Genomic DNA, 20,765 nt, shown 5'->3' with positions numbered 1-20,765 from the left:
TACAATAATAAAATCTATTTTTTTTTTTATTGAAAATACACCTACAAAGTATATATATCTTTTTGTTCCTATCAACACAAAAACAAGTGAAAGTAGAACCAGTAATTGCGAAGAGAAAGTTTGTATAGTACCTGATAATCCTTGACAAACAGTTAGTTAAGAATCACAGACATACACAGCGGGTGATTTCTTCGTCTTCTTTTTTTTCCATAACATTTCAGACAAACATTAACATTAAGACGTTGTCATAAAAATTCACAAATGTCAAGGAAAACACAAAGTTACTTCTTTTTTTTTTTTGCACTGGCTACAGTTAAACTTTATTCACACACGTAAACAGTATCTATTATAAAAAATATCTCTAATTACAATTCATAAGATTTCTTTCTCTATTCATATTAGCAAAATAAAAACTGTAAATCTTATCATGTAATGCCTTTATATCCATCAACCTCCCTTGCCTGACGGGCTCATCTCCAGCCCAAAGCTGGGGGGGGCAGTTTTTTTTTCAACCGGCCAGGAGACAAGAGGTTAAGCGTACATTCTAGAACACAGAAACATTTCTGGGATATTACTTTGCACTTATAGAGGAAAAGCGCTGTTTACTCACACACTTACTGTATATAGATATATATATATACAGACCAGTTATTAAAGGATAAGTAAACCTTAAAAATAAGTGAATGTAAAATTGATGAGGGTGCTATTCTAAGCACTTTTGCATTGTTCATTCATTATTTATTTAATTTAATTCCAAGATATTAAAGGATACGTGTACTGTTAACATGAATAAATTTTGTTACAACAGCGCCACCTGCTGGTCATTTTCCCACCAGTCTGACCACCAAGTAGTCAAGGAAGTTGTCAGGAGAAAGAAAGAGGCTGCTCTGATGTTCTTCTGCTCAGGAATAAAACTAGAAACCTTTCTCAAATCTTTCCTAAGCAGAAGAACATCAGAGCAGCCTCTTTCTTTCTCCTGACAACTTCCTTGACTACTTGGTGGTCAGACTGGTGGGAAAATGACCAGCAGGTGGCGCTTTTGTAACAAAATTCATTCATGTTAACAGTACATGTATCCTTTAATATCTTGGAATTCAAAAAAAATAAATAATGAATGTACATTGCAAAAATGCTTGGAATAGCACTCTCATTAATTTTACATTCACTTATTTTTAAGGATTACTTATCCTTCAAAGGTCCCACTAGAACCATCAGTTCAATATCTTACTAATTACTTCACATTGTGACTGTGTTATCAGTGAATCTACTCTGTTTTATGTACAGGTTTTTAAAAAAAACAAGGGTAGGTTGGTGGGGCATTGTTGTGCTTTCAGTTGATCTTTAGGCCAAGTAGAATTCATTGCTTTTAGTATGACATAGAGAGTGATATTCTAAGACAATTTGCAATTGGTTTTCATTTTTTATCATTTGTGGTTTTTGAGTTATTTAGCTTCTTATTCAGCAGCTCTCCAGTTTGCAGTTTCAGCCATCTGGTTGCTAGGGTCCAAATTATCCTAGCAACCATGCATTGATTTGAATAGGAGACTGGCATATGAATAGGAGAGGCCTGAATAGAAAGATGAGTAATACAAATTAACAATATATTTGTAGCTTTACAGAGCATTTGTTTTTAGATTAGGGGTTCAGTGACCCCCATTTGAAAACTGGAAAGAGTCAAAAGAAGAAGGCAACCAATTAATAATACCTATAAAAAATAAATAATGAAGAGCAATTGAAAAGTTGCTTAGAATTGGCCATTCTATAGCATCAAACAATGAACTACAAGTTTTAAAAAATGTTCAATGTTTGCATTAAAATGCTTTGTGAGCTAACTCAAGAAACCCAAGGGTCAGGCCTCAGAAATTTCTTTCCAGTGTCATGTCCACAGTTAGAGTTTGTAGCGTGGACCAACTGAGACTTATCTTTTTCCTTATAAAGTGGTTACTTAGCAGCCTTCATGGAGCCCTGTATAAATACACGTTCCTTGTCTTAAAGAGGGAAAAAAAAACATTTGTTGATTTGATATTTTAGGCAAAAGCAGAGGACTCTCTTGTGACAATAATAAAAGATGAGCAGAATAAACTTTAAATGGGACAAATCCCTAAAATTTCATGATAATACAGATTTGCTATACAGAATTTTTTTTTTATCTAAGCAGGGCCGAGATTTCAGAATAAAGATATAAATTGTATTTATAAGGGGATTTTGGCACCTGCTAATTCTCAATGGTTTATGTATGTGTTGGTATCAGACCAGAGCGCAAGAGGGAAGTGACATGACTGTGTTTCTACAGACGAAGAAATGTAAGAGGTGATCGGGTCTTTTACATTTTCGTTTCGCTGTCTAAGGGTTTCTCGCTTTCATTTTCCTGGGAGATCAGCTGGTACGGTTTCTTCATTTCATTCTCCTCAATGACTGAGTTGCCCATCTCAGCGTCGCCTCCCTTGAGCTCATGCCTAGACAAATGTTCTACGATGCCTGCACCCAGAGAGTCTCCAAGTACATTGGTTGTGGTACGAAGACGGTCCCTGGAAGAAAAAAAAGATGGTGGTCAATGACTGCTGCAAGGTGCCATATTTTAAATATAATATTTAAGCTGTTTTGCCTAATTTAGAGAATATGGCTTCATCCATGGTACCTTCAAAGAGTAGGTAATGAAAATATTTCAGGGCTGCAGTATGAGAATGTCAAACATTTTTGACTCAAGTATCTAGAAGAATTAAGTCAAAGGCAACTGGACATTTCAAAATAAAAAAGTCCGACCAAACTGGAATGCACAATGTGACCTTATTTATTATTTAAAAAAGCTAGATTCAAACGGATCAGGGACAAACTCGATAAAATTGAGCGAAAAGCCAAATCGTATATTTTTTTCAGAGTTTTTTACCAAATTGTACGGGTTTTTTTGGCCTTTTTCCATGGAAAAGTCAGAAAATAGTTGAATTTTCTGGCTAATTCCAGAGTAGTTCCAAATAGTATAGGGACCTCTCCCATTGACTTATATACAACCTCGGCAGGTCTGAGATGTTGGATTTTCGTATAGGGACTTTTTGCAGCATCTGGCTTTAATAAATCCTAAAAATTCCTTTAGAGTTTTTCTTGAAAACGTTTCACCGCTCATCCGAGTGGCTTTTTCAGTTCAAATGAAGGGGTAGGGAATTCGCCGGCATTTAAACCCTTGATGGTAGTAAAGTCACACATATCCAATCACAATGGTTCTATTGAACTTAAGTAGGTGTTGACTGAAACTCACAGATGTGTGAAAGTGTGATCCAGTCACAATGGTACCATGCAGGTGTTAATATTTCAATGTACATGACTGAATTTTGTGAATTTCGACTTTACTACCTTCACAGGTTTAAATACCAAGGGATTCCCTACCATTTCAGTTGAACTGAAGAAGCCACTCTGATGAGTAGTGAAACATTTTCAAGAACTGTAATTATCCAGTTGCCTTTGACTTAATTCTACTAGGTGCTGTATATCATGGCCTGGATAACTGAGAATCTTCATAGACATTACTGACTCAACACAATTTTATCCAATTACTGCTGTTTTCAGCTATTATGCACCCATTTCAAGACCTTGACCTTTAAGAGTTTGGGACCTACATATCATTCTAGATGATACTGCTATAGCTTGTCTTGGGTCTTGGGTCCATGAACCAGTTCTTGCAAACACTTGATCAGACAGAATCTGAAATTCTCTGAAGGAGAGCTAAAACGTAACTACTACACCATCAATGTTAAATAGGTAATGAGACTTAAAGGTATAACATTTAGGAACATTGATTGAGATTGATAATATTCCAAGTAGACCATACAATTTAAGGTGACACTTGTTCAATGCTTGAGCAGTGCAACATATCTTACAAGTCTATGCTTGTGAAAAATACTTACAAAAACCAGTCTACGGCAATAATCAACGTAATGTCTTCTGTTGGAAGCCCCACTGATGTCAAAACAATAACCATGGTGACCAAACCAGCTTGAGGGATTCCCGCTGCTCCAATGCTGGCGGCTGTAGCTGTGATACTGGGATGTACAAAAAATAAAAAAACAGCATGAATATCCAAAAGCTGAAGGAAAGCGCCACTTTGAATATTTAGAGCTCCTATTCCCTTTGTAACCCTTCCATGTAAAGTTGCTAGGATGATTCCTCTTTTATAATATGTTGTTATTAGTATATATAATTATATATTATGTGCATGGTCTTTAGCTTCCAAAAGTGCTAGTAACGCAAAACAGCCGCACCTAGGAGGTTATTTACTAAAACTGGAATTAATCTCAGTTTTTTATTAAAACAAAGTTGGCCAAACTCCACAAACTTATTTATCAATCATTTTTCTCGGAGCAAAAAAAAAAACACTGACAAAAATCAAGAGTCAATTCGAATCGTCCAATTGACACTCTTAAAAACTTGACTTTTTCGGATTATCAGACTAAAATCCAGATTTAATTGGATTACGGTGTCAAGAAACAACTTCAGAGACATCTGCCATTGACTTCTACATGACCTCGACAGGTTTGAGATAGAGTATTCTCGGATTTGGATTTTTAGCAGATTTGGGTTATAACAAATCTCTAAAAATTCAAGGTTTTTTTCCTCTAAAAATTCAAGTTTTCCCCTTTAAAAACTCAACCAGATAAATTCAAGGTTTAAAGGGGAAGTAAAGTCTAAAATAGAATAAGGCTAGAAATGCTGTATTTTGTATAATAAACATGAACTTACTGCACTACGAGCCTAAAAAAATTATTTATGCTTTCAAAGTTGGCTACAGGGGGTCATCATCTTTGTTAAACATTTTTGCAAGTACAAGGTACTGTTTTATTATAATAGAGAAAATGGAAATCATTTTTAAATATGGGAGACAGCCTTTCTGTTATTCAGAGCATTCTGGATAACTGGTTTCTGGATAAAGGATCCTTTACATGTACTAAAAGAATTGAACAACTGTTAAACAACTTAATCAATTATTTGTGAGTTGATTACCGTATATACTCGAGTATAAGCCGACCCGAGTATAAGCCGAGGTACCTAATTTTACCTACAAAAACTGGGAAAACTTATTGACTCTAGTATAAGCCTAGACACAACTGCAGCCCTGTCTCCCAGCAGTGCACATTCTGCCAAAGCGACCCCCCCAGCGATCAACCGGACTTCTTTGCAAAGTTGATGGTGACAGAGAATTGCCAAACGGATTACTGTGTGCATTGTCCCACTGTCCCACTACCATGTGCAGAGGGTGCTGTGTGATATTGCCATCACTGTTAATCTTTCGTATAACCAACAGAGGGCACTGTGTGATATTGCAGTCACTGTTATTCTTTCATATAACCAACAGAGGGCGCACTATATTCTTTCATATAACTAACAGAGGGTGCTGTGTGATATTGCAGTCACTGTTATTCTTTAATATAACCAACAGAGGGCGCACTGTTATTCTTTCATACAACCAACAGATGGCGCTGTGTGATATTGCAGTCACTGTTAATCTTTCATATAACCAACAGAGGGCGCACTGTTATTCTTTCATACAACCAACAGATGGCGCTGTGTGATATTGCAGTCACTGTTATTCTTTCATATAACCAACAGATGGCGCTGTGTGATATTGCAGTCACTGTTATTCTTTCATATAACCAACAGAGGGCATTGTGGGATATGGCAGTCTCTCCCCAAGTGTACTGTTGGTATAGGAATGATTAAAAGGGACTGCAATCTTAGCTACTTGGGTCCGGTACCGCTGACCCGAGTATAAGCCGAGGTAGACTTTTTCAGCACATTTTGGATGCTGAAAAACTCGGCTTATACTCGGGTATATACGGTATATCCTCTCCCAATGGGTCTCTATAGACTCCTATTATCATCTGATCATTGACACAAGGCCAAAATATAAAATGCCCAACACATGGATAGCCAAATCAGGCAAAGATCTGTTTGTATATGGATATAAAAATCTAGACATGGGGATTGTTTTTAAAAAGGGCACAAAAAAGAACATTTGTTCTGGGTTCCCAGCATTAGAGGGGCCCCTTGGTGGGGAGGAAAAAGGACAAAGGGCCTGTTATACTGTTTAGTACAGGTATGGGATCCCTAATCCAGAAACCCATTATCCTAATTCCAGGAAGGTCATCTCTCTAGTGTCCATTTTAATCAAATAATTCACATTTTTAAAGATTATTTCCTTTTTCCCTGTAATTATAAAACTGTACTTTGTACTTGGTGACTAAGCTGTCTGAATCCAAATTGGGCTGCTCTGATGTTCTTCTGCTTAGGGAAAAACATAGAAACCTTTCTCAAACCTTTCCTAAGCAGAAGAACATCAGAGCAGCCTCTTTCTTTCTCCTGACAACTTCCTTGACTACTTGGTGGTCAGACTGGTGGGAAAATGACCAGCAGGTGGCGCTGTTGTAACAAAATTCATTCATGTTAATAGTACATGTATCCTTTAATATCTTGGAATTAATAAAAATGAATGTACATTGCAAAAGTGCTTAGAATAGCTTCCTCATCAATTTCATTTTCACTTATTTTTAAGGTTTACATATCCTTTAAATGGTTTTTAGTAGATTTATGGTATAGTGATCCATGATTATGGAAAGATCCATTATTTGGAACACCCTCAAACTATCAAGCATTCCAGATAGTGGATTCTGTATCTTGTATTTTTAATATATACATTATAACAATTTGGGGATGTGGAGCCCTAACTTGTCAGACAACCCTTGTTATGTATTATGATATATTTTCAGTAGCATATGGTAAATTGGCTCCTTCGGTTTGAGGCTTGATAGTCCTCTGCAAAAGTCACATTCTCATGAAAACATTTGTAATTAGTCATTTACCTGATTGTAATAATCTGCCCAAAATTCAGGTCGTAATTGTTGACTTGAGCGATAAAAATGGCAGCCAGGGCTTCATAGAGGGCAGTGCCATCCATATTGATTGTGGCTCCTACTGGTAGCACAAATCTTGTAACTCTTTTGTCCACGTGATTGTTCTCTTCCAGGCATTTAAATGTAACTGGTAATGTAGCAGAACTAAAAAAAAAAAACCACCGTTATAAATATAATCAACACGAGGACTAAAGTCCATGTTGCTGTTGCTAACAAATGCATTGCTGGAGTTACATCACTCATACATCAGAGGTGATGACTTCAGTTTGGATCCTATAAAGTCAGGCCTGTTTTAAGATTTATTTCAACCCATTAAAGATCAATATAAGGGTGCAGCTTATTAGGACCACAGAACATCTGAACATCTGTGTTAGTGAAACACCAATTCTGCAGTCAGGTTTCATAGCAACAGGAGCAGACAACAGCACTGAACACAAACCAAGACCCATTTTTCCTGCGTACAGTAAAGGGCTCAGCTCTTTGTGGTGCAGAATATTGTGATGATAAATTGTTCTGCCATTTCTGGGAGATGTTTCATTCAAATTTAATACATCAAATAGTCTGAAGCTTCTTTATAGGTTCTAGGGCTGGTCTACAGCTGTTTCTAATGAAAATGAAACTGCAGTAGCACAAAAACTTTGTTTACTGTTTTGTATTATTTCATGTAACTGGTAGCTGCCATACTGTTAGTGATAGTGCATCTATAAACTCTAATGAAACATGGCCATCAAAGGACAAATTAACATGGAAGATGTATTGGTTCTTGCTGGGTTGTACCAACCAATAATATTTGAACAAGCACCTAGAGTATAGTAGAATCCTTGCCAAGAAGGTGTTGAATAAAATAAAATTCAAGAACAATTGAATAAAGAAAACAAATTATTCTTACCTTGAGGAGGTTCCCAGAGCGGTGATTAAGGCTTGGATCAATCCACCAATGAAAACCCATGGGTTTTTCCGAGTTACCAAAAAGTAGAGGAGCGGTAAAACGAACACAGCATGAATAAGCAGTCCTATAATAACCGTAATGGTGTACATTCCAAGCTGCCCACCAACTACCCCCATATCTTCCATCTCGGCAATCTTTCCAGCAATCAGAAAGAGGATACCAATTGGTGCGTACCTAAAGAAGGTGAAGAAGATGGAACTCAGTACAATAATACCCGAAACAGCAGAAGTGGAGCAATAGCAGAAGTGAATCAGTCTCTTGGAATAGAGCTAAAAATTAAAATACATTTATGGACATCTGATTATGACATTCAGCTTAAACTGTTCAACAACAAAAAAATGAAATCCAATGTGACGTTATGAAAAGCACTCTAAAAATAGATGGATGGGACTACTTCATCTATATAGGGTGATATGGCAGAAAAGGTATGTATAAACTGATAAAACAGCTGACACCCACCACATGATTACAGCAACCAATCTCATAATTGCTTCATTGAGGGAGTCAAAAAAGTCCTTCAAAGCTTTCCCCTGTTCTTTCATGTTTCCAATGACCAGCCCAAAGGACATTGAGAAAACCACAAGTCCAAGGGCATTGACTCCATTCACTGCTCCTGGAACGGGTATCATCTCTTCCCTCATCTTAACCAATGTTTCCATGGCCTCGGATACATTATTGGCTACTGAAGACAGAAGGGATTCATTGGCTGGAATGGGGACTCGAAACAGTTTCTTCTCATAGTTTGTCTTGAACTAAAGAAACAAAAAAGATGACAAATAAAAAAAATTGGAAGGATAATATAGATGGGGTTGAACTAGCTTTGTTTTAGATAATGTGTTGTTTCCTTGTTTTGGGAATCAGGGGTCTAGGTCCACTGGCGCTGCCACATCTGGGGCCTGCACACATCCCCAGGCCCCTGATCCATCCGCCACACCCAAGTGCCCCCTTCCCAATCCCACCAGCAAGTACCTTCTTTAAGCTTGTTATTTCTTCAAGGGGAGGTCAGGAAGGAGCTAAAAGTGGCCATAGACGTAGAGATTCGCTTTTGGCCAGATATAGATCGGGGAAGCCCATCGGATGGCCCCACACACGGGTCAATAAGCTGCCGACTCGGTCTGTCGGCAGCTTTATCAGCCCATGTATGGGGTCCTTAAGGAAGCCCCAAGGGCTGGGGGCTCATCTGGTTTTTTTTCCAGTTTCCCACCAGTCCAACCCTGTATTCTTTGCCATGACTAATCTACGTATACCATGTGACACATTCCAACAAAATTATAAATTTAAGCCTACGGCAGTTAAATGAGGTGTCACCACATGGTACGGCAAGATCAGTGGGGATACCTTACATGGATAACATAAGGCAATTCATATTTATCAAAATAAATCCTTGATCTAAATAAATAAATAAATGTAAAATGTAAATAAATATGTAATGTAGAACCTTAATAAACCATATACGTAAAACAAATAGAAAAAGTTAGGTACCTGTTTAAAGCAGGCTTCTACCATGTTAGGCGGGAACATATTTCTGTTAAAAAGAAAAAAATACTATGGTAAACAAATTCTTTATATTACATATATTACATTTCTGATCCATTTGCTGATTATCAATTTGCCAGAGTAGGCCTAGTCCTGTCACTGGTTGTGCCAATGTACTTCAACATGTGCCAGTGCTGAGCATCTCCTAAGAGTATTATCATTCTCAACCTGAGTCTTGCTCATAGGTTACTTTAAATGCTCAGTTGCATACCATGCACACATAGCAAATGGTAACCACTATGGACAAAGGCAATTTCATCTTTCCGATGGGGGTACATTTATATTGATACAGGTTATGGCAGCCTTCCACTGAAGCAGTACAATGATTATGCTCAAATGAGTAGCTAGAAATCCATGGGCCAGACTCTGAAACTGAGTTCCCCTCACTGTCACCCAAATACCTATGCTTCCAATCTACATTTAATTTACTCCATCTTTCACCCATATTCCTTGAAGGAGAACTACATTTTAACTAAGTAGCTAGAAATGTTGTGCATTATGTTTTGTGCTTCTGTACCAGCCCAAGGCAACCACAGCCCTTTAGCAGTAAAGATCTGTGTCTCCAAAGATGCCCCAGTAGCTCCCCATCTTCTTTTCTGCTGATTCACTGCACATGCTCTATGCTGCTGTTACTTACTGAGCTTAGGGACCCACTCACAATATACAGTACACATAGAACAGAAATGTCACAATATAAGGCTGATTAGTAATTAATACAGATAATTACTACATGGTAGCACAGAAACCAGTGCAATTAGCATCAGAATTTAATAATCAGCCCTGTAGCATCAGCTTATATTACAGGGGAAGCTCATTTTCTGCTGGATAATTAGTGACAACCCCTAAGCTTTGCTTCTCAACAGCTGCTCAGAGCCCACTGAGCATGTGAGTGTCACAGACACTTTCCAAGATGGTGACCCCCTGTGACAAGTTTGAAGTCCTGGATCATTGCTGCTATTGACAAGCTGAAACTTTAGACTGGTGCAATAAGTTCAGTATATAAAATATGTCATGTTTAACCATATTCATTTTTAGGGTTTACTTCTCCTTTAAGCTTTCCATTTGGTGCCACAGTTTCGTAGTGAAAGACCTGAAATCACATTGACCCTTGAGCCAGTTCATTGTATCCCGTGAAGAGAAATCTGTAAGACTCCAAGTCCAAGTCCCTTCTTTCTAAGGGGATTCCTAGGAGACCAATACACACTTCAAATGGCCACCTCAATATGGAGGCAGATCTTTAAATTAGGCATAATTTACAGACATACCTGTGATATCTACAATACCAACATCTCTTATCTTCCACACTGATCCTAGGGCTTACCTTATTAAATCCAGAAAAGCATCAGCTGCAGTTACTTGCTCAATTTTTCCTTCTCTGTGCATTTTCTCCTTGCTGCCCTTTCCTGGGTGGATTATTATGACAATAATAATACCGATGAAAACAGCAAGCACCGTTGTTGTCATGTAATATACCACGGCTCGTATTCCCATCTTTCCCGATGCCTTACTGTCGAGAGCAGACATTCCTAGGAAAGAAAACAATTATGGTTCAGTTTACCCTATGATGGGTTTGTGAGCTCACAGATACAAAAGAACATCCCATACAAATGGGCCTTATTCACTATTAAGGATTGAAACTCTAGGTACTAAAGCTTGTGTGCATTGCAATACTGTACACACATTAGTTGTGCCTAGGTTTTCTAGTTCCTTGTGCCAACATAGTTCTTGCGCCTGTTAATGTGAATGAAGTCCAGTACTTTATACCTGCCATTAACTAAGTAACGTGCATGGCTTCTTTTGCCATCACACATAAACCAATAAGTACAGGTATGGGACCTGTTATACAGAATGCTCTGGACCTGGGGCTTTCCGAATAATGGATCTTTCCATTATTTGGATCTAGATACCTTAAGTAGACTAGAAAATCATGTAAAAATTAAATAAACCAAATAAGTTTGTTTTGCTTACAAAAAGGATTAATTATATCTTGCTAGGATCAAGTATAAGGTACTGTTTTATTATTACAAAGAAAAGTTTTTAAAAATTTTGGATTATATGGATAAAATAGAGTGCGTGGGAGAGAGCCTTTCCGTAATTCGGAGCTTTCTGGATAACGGTTTTCCGGATAATGGATCCCATACCTATAAATGAAATGAATAAATATAAGGTATGATGTGTTTATTGGATTACTGGTGGAAGGTTTGACCCTCTTATGAAAAACCAGTCCAGAACCAGAACATGATCCGATCATAAATATTCTGCTATAAGTGCTATCAATGATTCTGAATAAACTATATACAGGAACTGCATTGTGATTTAACCAACTATCATTTAATGTTCTGAAGACGTGTGTTTGTTGATTAACTTTAATATACATTTGATTTACCCCAAAACTTCAGCTTGCTGAAACTTAAAGGCAGTATGCAGAAAATAAAAACATAGAACATGCAATGGAAGGCTTAGTCAGGGATGAGGCTGGCTTTGAAGGACAATTTGGTAAAACATATCGGGTACCAAATAATGTGGGGATTGTACAGGCTTTAATAATGATGGGAAAACAACATTTCACCCAATGGCCATCAACACTGAACCTGCACTGAAGCAGAAACCTGGCAGAGCATGCATTCCTCCAACCATTCAGATTGCCATTATAGTCATACGGCGCCCCAGTAGGCTGCTAAAGAATATTAGATGCTCCCCTTTTATACTAAGCAGCCTATCAGCGCACTGTTAAGTTAAGCATCATAACAGTAAACAAGCATATTCCAACAGCTGGGAAGGTCCAAGGGGTTCAGGGGAAGGTGGCCACGTGCAACTACCTAATGGTGGCCGCATTCAAATATGTTGTGACTTTACTGACCAAAAATATCAAAAAGATTTTTATGTTGCACCTTCAGTGATGACATTTTGGGGCTCTTTGGAAATATTTTCTGTGCCCTAAACTAAACTAGCCAGGGGAAAAAAATCTTAACGGGTTAGTGGTGTCATATCAGTCCTCACACCTTACACACTACGATGTGCATTTACTACCAGGAACATTGCACTTTCTAATTGGCTAAAGCTATTGAACCACCTCTTAAAACTATTATATCTGACCACAAACTGTTCAGGGAAAAATATCTCCAGATTTGCTTCTGTTGCTGAAGGAAACTTAAATTAAACAAAGAAGCCTTTGTTGTAGACCAGTGATCCCCAACCAGTAGCTTATAAGTAACATGTTGTTCGCCAACCCCTTGAATGTTGCTCCCAGTGGCCCCAAAGCAGGTGTTTTTTTTTTTATTTCCTGGTTTAGAGGCAAATTTTGGCTGCATAAATACCAGCTGTACTACCAAACAGAGCCTCCTGTAGGCTGCCAGTCAATGTATGGGCTATCAAATAGCCAATCACAGTCGATATTTGGCACCCCAAGGAACTTTTTTATGTTTGTGTTGCTCCCCAACTCTTTTTACATTTCAATGTGGCTCACAGATAAAAAAAAGTTGGGGACCCCGTTTGTAGACTATGGAAATAATTCATAGTTAGGTTTTAAGTAATGCGGCAGCTCCCAATTCTAGGTTTTAGCACATATGAATAAAATAAATTTTCAAGAAATATAATAATCTAAACCACGTACAGTGTACATGTATTTTTATGCAATTATGAGAATTTATTATATGTTGGTTGATTATAAGGAATTAACAGCTCCTCTCTTTAGGCATTAGTAAAGAGCTGTTTCAGTGCTAACTGGGATGTTGTGGTATGAAGAACTTGTTAAGTCTTTCTGTGATCTCACTGTGACTATTTCACACTGGCTTAAGGAACACAAGAGAAAAAAAAGCCAAAAAACAGAGAGGATTGAAGGATATTTTTCTTGTTTGAAAGTTCTTTTTTCCTAACGTCATTCTATTCTATTCACCAACTGAGTGTGTGTAGAAAAATAAATTGCCAGGGTTAGATTTGGAGTTGCCCAGGCAACATGAGAGGCATCCTTGTTTGTGGAACCTGTAGGTTCTGCTCGTTTCCCAGGGCCTATTAGGGACAAGAAGAGATGGGAGGGGGGAAGACCAGGCATGGACATGAATACAATATTGGGGATGTGGGAGAGAGCACTGCTTTGAGATTAAAGAAGAACATACATCTACTTTTAACAATGGAGGCCTTTGCTAGCTGCTTGTGAAAAGAAAAACTCTTGACAAAAGCCTGTGACACGTGAAAGCCCCAGAACTCAGTTTACTGCTCCTCTATCAAGTGTTTATGCCAGATTTCCATTCAGTCCTGACCCCACTTACAGACCATTTATTTAGCTCACTGTATCCACATACTATCATCCAAGCTTCAGTGCAACCATTGCCACCATATGTGTAACTGGGACAAACTTCTGCTTCAATGTGAAGCTCGGTGGATAGTGAAATTAGACTGTATCAAACCGAGAGGTATGAATGATCATAACATGTCTCTGTTTAACATCTCAATTAATGTTATTCATTATTCTCTTCTTTTTCCTTAGATACTAAATACCAGTTAGCTGTTTTTTTGAATTTCACGGAACTCCTGCCGTCTAAGTAATATGATTAGATAATCGATATCTACTAATTAGTGCGAAGTACTGATACAGGAGTTATGCTTTAACTATGCTGGTACTGGTTTGTCTAACCAATTATAAATAATACATACATGCTTCTTGTGAATAGTGATGGGCATATTTGTTTGCCAGGTGCAAATTTGCAGCGAATTTGCTGGTAAAAATTTGCGTCAAAAACGGTCGTCAGCATCAAAAAAACGGCCGTCTGCGTCAAAAAAAACGGACGCCGGCGTCAAAAATGGACGCCGGCTTGAGAAACGCAAATTCGCCCATCACTACTTGTGACCCTTAAGTAGGCATTGTTTTGCAGTACTTGTGATTTCTTGTATTTATCACCAGGGATAGGCTGAGAATGCAATTTCCCGGTTATGAACTTTTTAAAAATATTACTGGACATTTGGATATCACTTGCACAATGGAATAAACACCAAGACACACTGGATTTGATCATATGGACTTTTATATTCTATATTCAATACATATTTATTGTTTTACACTGTATAGCTTGTTGAATCTTGGAATTTATGACATGATTAGGGGAGGATCCTGGATAGGAGGAAGGTATTTAATCCCATGTTACCTTGCACTTCCTTATACACTTGAAAAAGGGTTGTACCCGAAACATGTAGGGGCAAATTCACTAACAGGCGAAAATTCGCCAGCGATGGCTTTGCGCACATCGCAACACTTTGCCAGGCGTAAATTCGCCTGGACAACCCTAATTCACGTAGATCCAAAGTTGCGCACAGGATACCGAACGCTGGCCAGCCAGCGAAATTACGCTCAGCAGATTGAAGTTACGCTAGCGTTGGCTAATTTGCATACGGCGTGCAGTTAAAGTACAATGGCCGTATATGCTGCAGCAAATACATTACACTACACAAGGCCAGGAAACCTTAATAAAATTATATAAAAGTTGTTATATTGCCCTACACATAGGCCCACAGTATAGTTTAGGTGCCATATGTTAGCAAATGAGAAGGAGGATACCCGAAAAAAAAAGTACAATCTTTTTCAGTCTATCACCCTTTAAATAGGAAAAAACGCCAGCGTTTTTTGGGACTTAGAAAAATGTTCAACTTTTTTTTGAGGAACTCCTATCTACTCTATTGCACTTCCCCTGGTCTGAGGTGGCGAAGGCAAGTCTGGCGATAGAAGTAAGGGTCAGTAAAATCAAAAACTTAGTGAATTTGCGTAGTAACGCTCTTTCGCCAGACCGTAAATTCGCCTGGCGTTAGAGAGTGAAGTTGCGCCAGAATCTCTCTTTAGCGAAATCACGCCAGCTGCCGTTAGTAAATTGGCGAAGTGCGTTAGTCACTTCGCCCTTTAGTGAATCTGCCCCGTAGTGTTTTGCACTGCTAATAAAAGAAACTCATGCAGTTTATACTGCCTTGAAGCTGTTTTTTCCGACATTATACATTATCCTGCCACCATATGTGTCCACTATGTTTAATGAATCTAAACCCAAAGTCAGGTATGTATTATCCAGACACAAACTGTCCACTATTGTGCCTTCTCTATTCAAAATATATCAGATAAATGGGACAGAATTACTGTATTTAAATTAGACTGATTAAATAAGTATTATGAGTGTAAGTAGATGCTGCAGTAAGCAAGTTCATTTATTAAGGTTCGAGTTGTGTTTTCCTAGAAAAAATTGAGGACATTTTTGACTCAAAATTGGTAAAAAAAAAAAGTCTAGTCTTTTTTTTTTTAAAAAATTGAATTCATGAGAGATTTAATATACCCTGACCCTAGAAATAGCTAGAATCCAAAACGACACCATCTAAAACCTGTCGAGGTCATGAAGGAATCAATGGCAGAGGTCTCATGAACAATTTAAAGATGTTAATAGCCTTCATGATGGGTTTTTTTGTGGTTTTTGCTCTAAAGCTTGATCAATTCAAGCAACTTTCTGCTGAAAACTCGATCAATTTGAGTTTTTGGGTTGTTAACCCCGACTTCACTGATTCGAGTTTTTTACATTCGAGTTTTTACTTAAATTAGAAATTAGAAATCATTCGAGTTCAATTAAGGTCCCAAAATGCTCACATAACTCTAAGATGCAACCTTTGATAAATAAACCCTATATGTTTTAATTCAGATATAGCGGTGCTGTCCAACTTGGTCCATGCAGAGACCAGATTATCTCTTCTAAAACATGAACAGGTGTATAGATACAGGGGAGGCTGTGGTATAAAATGCATTGGATGCTTCAGGCCCCTTTAAAATTTCCTTTTTCTCTGTAATTCTCTGTAATTATACTGTTGTTTGTACTTGACCCCAACTAAGATTTAATTAATCCTTATTCGAAGCAAAACCAACCTATTGGGTTTATTTAATGTTTACAGGATTTTCTAGTAGACTTAAGGTATGAAGATCCAAATTATGGAACGATCCGTTATCCAAAAACCCCAGGTCCCGAGCATTCTGGATAACAGGTCCCATGCTTGTAGTAATGGTTAATCCAAACTGATTCATTGTATCCATACTTTGATGCTTGGGTATTGCCAAAGGCCTAAGGAGTACATGGAGAAACCCCAAGAGGAAAAGGGGAAAAATACAAACTTATTGCAGATCAGTGCCCAGATTAAAACTGAGTATGAACGGTTGTGTTTCTCACAATAAGAGAATTAGACAGTCACCTCTACCTGTTGTGTCAAACTGTTTCCTTTAGTCAAGTAAATGGGGAGTGGAACACTTTAATCTGGTCAAATGCTGTTACTAGTAGATCAGATTTCCTGCTTTGCTTATCCTATCTTCTTCTATCTTTTATGAAGGAGACAAAACATTACACTCATGAATCTAAGCTATGCACTTTATTAGTTAAACCTTTGTAATCCGGTCTCTTGGGGGAAACTGTGACTCACATCTTAAAGTGCAATTAGCCATTTATGTTTTATTAGCAAAACTGTAATGAAAGATAAAAAACACAGAAATGTGTTCAAACTTTCATAACCTGCCAAATTTTGTAAAATGAACATGGTTATTAGGTCACAAAAATGGGCATTGTCAAAACGTTTTGGCAAAATTGTGACAATCTTTTTGTCCCTCTTTCTATTTCCAAAATGTTGGGAGGTACCTTAGGGACCTGGGGTTTTATGGATATAGGTCTTTGAGTAATTTGGGTCTCCATATCTTGTCTACTAAAAATCATTTAAGCATTAATTAAACCCAATAGGCTGGTTCTGCTTCCAGTAAAGATTAATTATATCTTATTTGAGATTAAGTACAATGTACTGTTTTATTATTATAGAGAAAAAGGAAATCATTTTAAAACATTTGAATTATTTGATTAAAATGGAGTTTATGGGAGATGCCTTCCCTTAATTCTGAACTTTCTCGATAACGGGTTTCCGGATAACGAACCCAGTGTCTGAATCATGAAGTGCCTGCTAAATATCTGTACCGAAGCACTGGATTGACCAGTTGGTGGTTGGTGGGCCCTTGACAATGGGTTCTCTGGTGGGCCCATGATATAAAACACTCTTCTAAGCACATTCAAGCTTAAAATGTTCAAACTATACCAGTACTTCAACCATTTACATGTGTTAAATGACAGAATCTAGTACCTGAATAATTCCAGCCCTGCAGAGTCTAGATCATGTCAAAACAGGGCAAAGAGTTATTTATATGTAATTGATATCCTTATAATTGGTGCTTAGTGATGTAATGAGTCACACAATTCACTTAAAGGAGAAGGAAAGCAGTTTATTGTCAATAGATTAGCCACAATAGTGCAAGCTATAACACTAATTATTCTGCAGAATGCTTTACCATACCTGAGTAAACAGCTCTAGAAGCTCTCTCTGTTTGTTTAGGATAGCAGCTGTCATATTTTATTGGTGTGACATCACTACCTGCCTGAGTTTCCCTTCTCACTCATAGCTCTGGGCTCAGATTACAGCAGAGAGGGGAGGAGGGAGGGGGAGAGGAGCAAACTGAGCATGCTCAAGCCCTAGCCCTGGAGGTTTAAGCTGAAAACAGGAAGTCTGATACAGAAGCCCATGAGTACACAATAGAAGGAAAGAAATGTGGTGTTTCTTTTGACAGAGGACTCAGAGCAGCATTACTTTGAGGGTTTACCAGTGTATTTATATAGACTTTTACTGATAAAACTTACTTAATTTTAGCCTTTTCTTCTCCTTTAAACCTGTGCATTATAATAAAGGACCCCTCTGTTGTAAAATATAGGCATATTAGAAGTCACCTCAGAGTTCCATGACCTTTATAAAAGTAGAACTCCATTATATTTTACAATAGGGGGTACTTTATTCATTGTATATTGTATAAAGAAAAGAACTGTGAGTCCCTGAATGATTGCAAACTGTGGGGCAAGGGTCAGTGTGGAACACAGCAACAAAAACTTTGTAGTTGGATACAACAACAAAACAATTGTTATGAAGGGTTTTTTTATCATTTGGAAATTTACTAGCCAAGATACATAATTACAAGAGAAACAGATGCTGTGATCTCTGCTGTGCCCTGAGGAGACCCTAAATGAGTGCACACAATTGGATCTTCTTTTGTAGTGTCTCTTTTAAAGGAGACAGTCTGTAGAGAAGGCTGTCGTTCAGTGGGGTGGGTGGGGGCAGTAGTGACTGCCTTGGGCCCTGCAGGGCAGCGGTTGTAATTAAATCCACAAAAAGAAGGGAAAAAGACGAATTAATTGGGAATAAACAGGAACTCAAATAACTAATTGCTGGGAAGGAATTCATTGGTGCTCACTTCCCCTTCTGATTAAACCCTCCCTCCAAAACCAATAAAATGTCAGCATCAGTGGCATAACTAGATGTCACTGTGCCCCACAGCAAATTTTAGGGCCCCCAACATATCCAGAGGTTGAGCTGTTTTACCAATAGATATTGAAATAGCTCATTAATTAGGGCCCCTTAGGCCCTCCTGCAGCCATAGGGTCTGCTTCCTCTGTAGATTTGCACCTGGTCAATATCTAAATGTCAAAATACAGTAATAAAGGGCATATAAACTATATGTAAACCTTCATTTTATTGCACATAAAGCTGAAGGGAGTTATTATATATTATAATTATGATAGTTATTATTGCGACAGCAGTACAATAGGGTCGCAGAAGGACATGGAGGCAACAGTGACCCTTCAGTTGGTAATGTACAACTCCCAAAACACTTACTACAAGTCACAATCTTACTGACTGTATCTCCTTGTCCTGGCTCTTAGAATCGAGGGGAGTAGGCGTCCAGGGGGTCTTGTACATAATCCACTGGGTTTCAGTTCTCAAAATGTTTCTTTAAAAGATAAACTGTTGTCTAATACGGGGCTTTCAGCAGCAAACAGAAGAAACAGTTCCCTTCTGCATTCTGATTTCACCAACACTTGCCACAAGTAACACAAAGCACAGTGTTATCCTGCAGTAACATCAATATTCCCAAAAACATGACACACTGAAAAAGGAAGGGCAAATGGCAAAAACTGCCAGCCTAACATAACTGACACTTTTATGATCATCGTCTCAGCAAACAGCAGGCTGTAGCACATCTCATAGCCTAGAGGCAACCAAGGGTCACTTTCTTTGAACAAAATAATGAAATAACTAAAGAAAAGATCAGTTCTGTTTGATCTCACGGTCACGTTGAGTCACATTGAGTCTGTTTCCATTATACATCAAAACAAAATGTCCTGAGATAACAATTAGCCTCTACCCCTGATTCACTTGGGTCACAGGGATGTCAGACACAAGGAAACTGACTCTCATTTAAGGGTGCAGGTTGCACTATATAACAGCAAGAGGGTGGGAGAATATTACACTTCTTTCTAGCTGTGTGTATTTAAAGGAACTCGTCCTTCTCTTGGTGCTATGCACTGGTTTTTTTTTTTTTTGTTCAGCCAGTGGCACCTAGTTGTGCACTGGAACAGGCACTGAATATACATTCATTTTTTTTTTTTTTGAATTCCAAGATATTAAAGGATACATGTCCTGTTGATATAAATGAATTTTGTTACAACATCGCCACCTGCTGGTCATTTTCTCCATCAGTCTGACCACCAAGTAGTCAAGGAATTTGTCAGGTGAAAGGAAGAAAGAGGCTGCTCTGATGTTCTTCTGCTTAGGAAAGATTTGAGAAAGGTTTCTATTTTTTTTTCTAAGCAGAAGAACATCAGAGCAGCCTCTTTCTTTCTCCTGACAACTTCCTTGACTACTTGGTGGTCAGACTGGAGGGAAAAAGACGAACAGGTGATGCATGTACAGTACATGTATCCTTTAATATCTTGAAATTAAAAAATAAATAATGAATGACCAATTTCTTAAAAAAAACTTTACTTTATTCCCCACAGATACTGGACTTGCAAACCCAGCCTCTTGGCCTTTCTTGCACCACCTACCGGTCAGGCAGTCCGCCGTACGTCCTACGAGCCCTCCACCTCGCCCCGGTAGGAATTTCCATTGTGCCACCTTCCCTCCTTCGGCTAGCGGGCCACCACAGCAGCGCCCCCTAACCTTTCCGGGTAGGATTTTTCACCACAGGCCTGGGTTGTCCGCAATGCCCTGTCTCTCTCTCTCTTTTCCCTATCTGTGGCCGAGCCACGGCTACTAAGCCTCTTACTCCTTGGTGGGGTGCCAGCTACCCTTTCTAACGTGGCCCTCACTGGCTATGGCACCTAGTGCCCCATTAAAGTTCTATCTATCTAAACCTTCCAATCCGACTAACCACGCCCTGGGTGGAACCATCCCTTTTATAACTTTTCTAGCCTGTCTCACTATTTCCATCTAGTGGCCGGGACAGGAACTACATTTTACATAACATTATTATATAACCTTTATTTAACCAATGAGAACCCTGT

At 38.4% G+C, this 20,765-nt stretch overlaps 1 protein-coding gene across 2 annotated transcripts in view; it reads right to left on the bottom strand.

Annotated features, from left to right (window-relative positions):
- Nucleotides 1–1,963: 1,963 nt before the first annotated feature.
- Nucleotides 1,964–20,765, bottom strand: part of slc1a3.L (solute carrier family 1 member 3 L homeolog) — a 46,579-nt gene continuing 27,777 nt past the window's right edge. The window contains exons 4-10 of one of the 2 annotated variants that reach the window (XM_018241949.2): nucleotides 10,706–10,910; nucleotides 9,331–9,373; nucleotides 8,308–8,600; nucleotides 7,789–8,022; nucleotides 6,849–7,043; nucleotides 3,900–4,034; nucleotides 1,964–2,528 (exon numbers count right to left, since the gene is read on the bottom strand). In XM_018241949.2, the coding sequence (XP_018097438.1) occupies nucleotides 2,324–2,528; nucleotides 3,900–4,034; nucleotides 6,849–7,043; nucleotides 7,789–8,022; nucleotides 8,308–8,600; nucleotides 9,331–9,373; nucleotides 10,706–10,910 (1,310 nt within the window). In that variant the 3' untranslated portion in view covers nucleotides 1,964–2,323. 2 annotated transcript variants of the gene reach the window in all.

Source organism: Xenopus laevis, chromosome 1L (genome assembly GCF_017654675.1).
Source record: "Xenopus laevis strain J_2021 chromosome 1L, Xenopus_laevis_v10.1, whole genome shotgun sequence".
In the NCBI taxonomy this organism is placed as follows: domain Eukaryota; kingdom Metazoa; phylum Chordata; class Amphibia; order Anura; family Pipidae; genus Xenopus; species Xenopus laevis.
The sequence above is the reverse complement of the archived record's forward strand: the minus strand, read 5'-3'. Positions and strand labels throughout refer to the sequence as shown.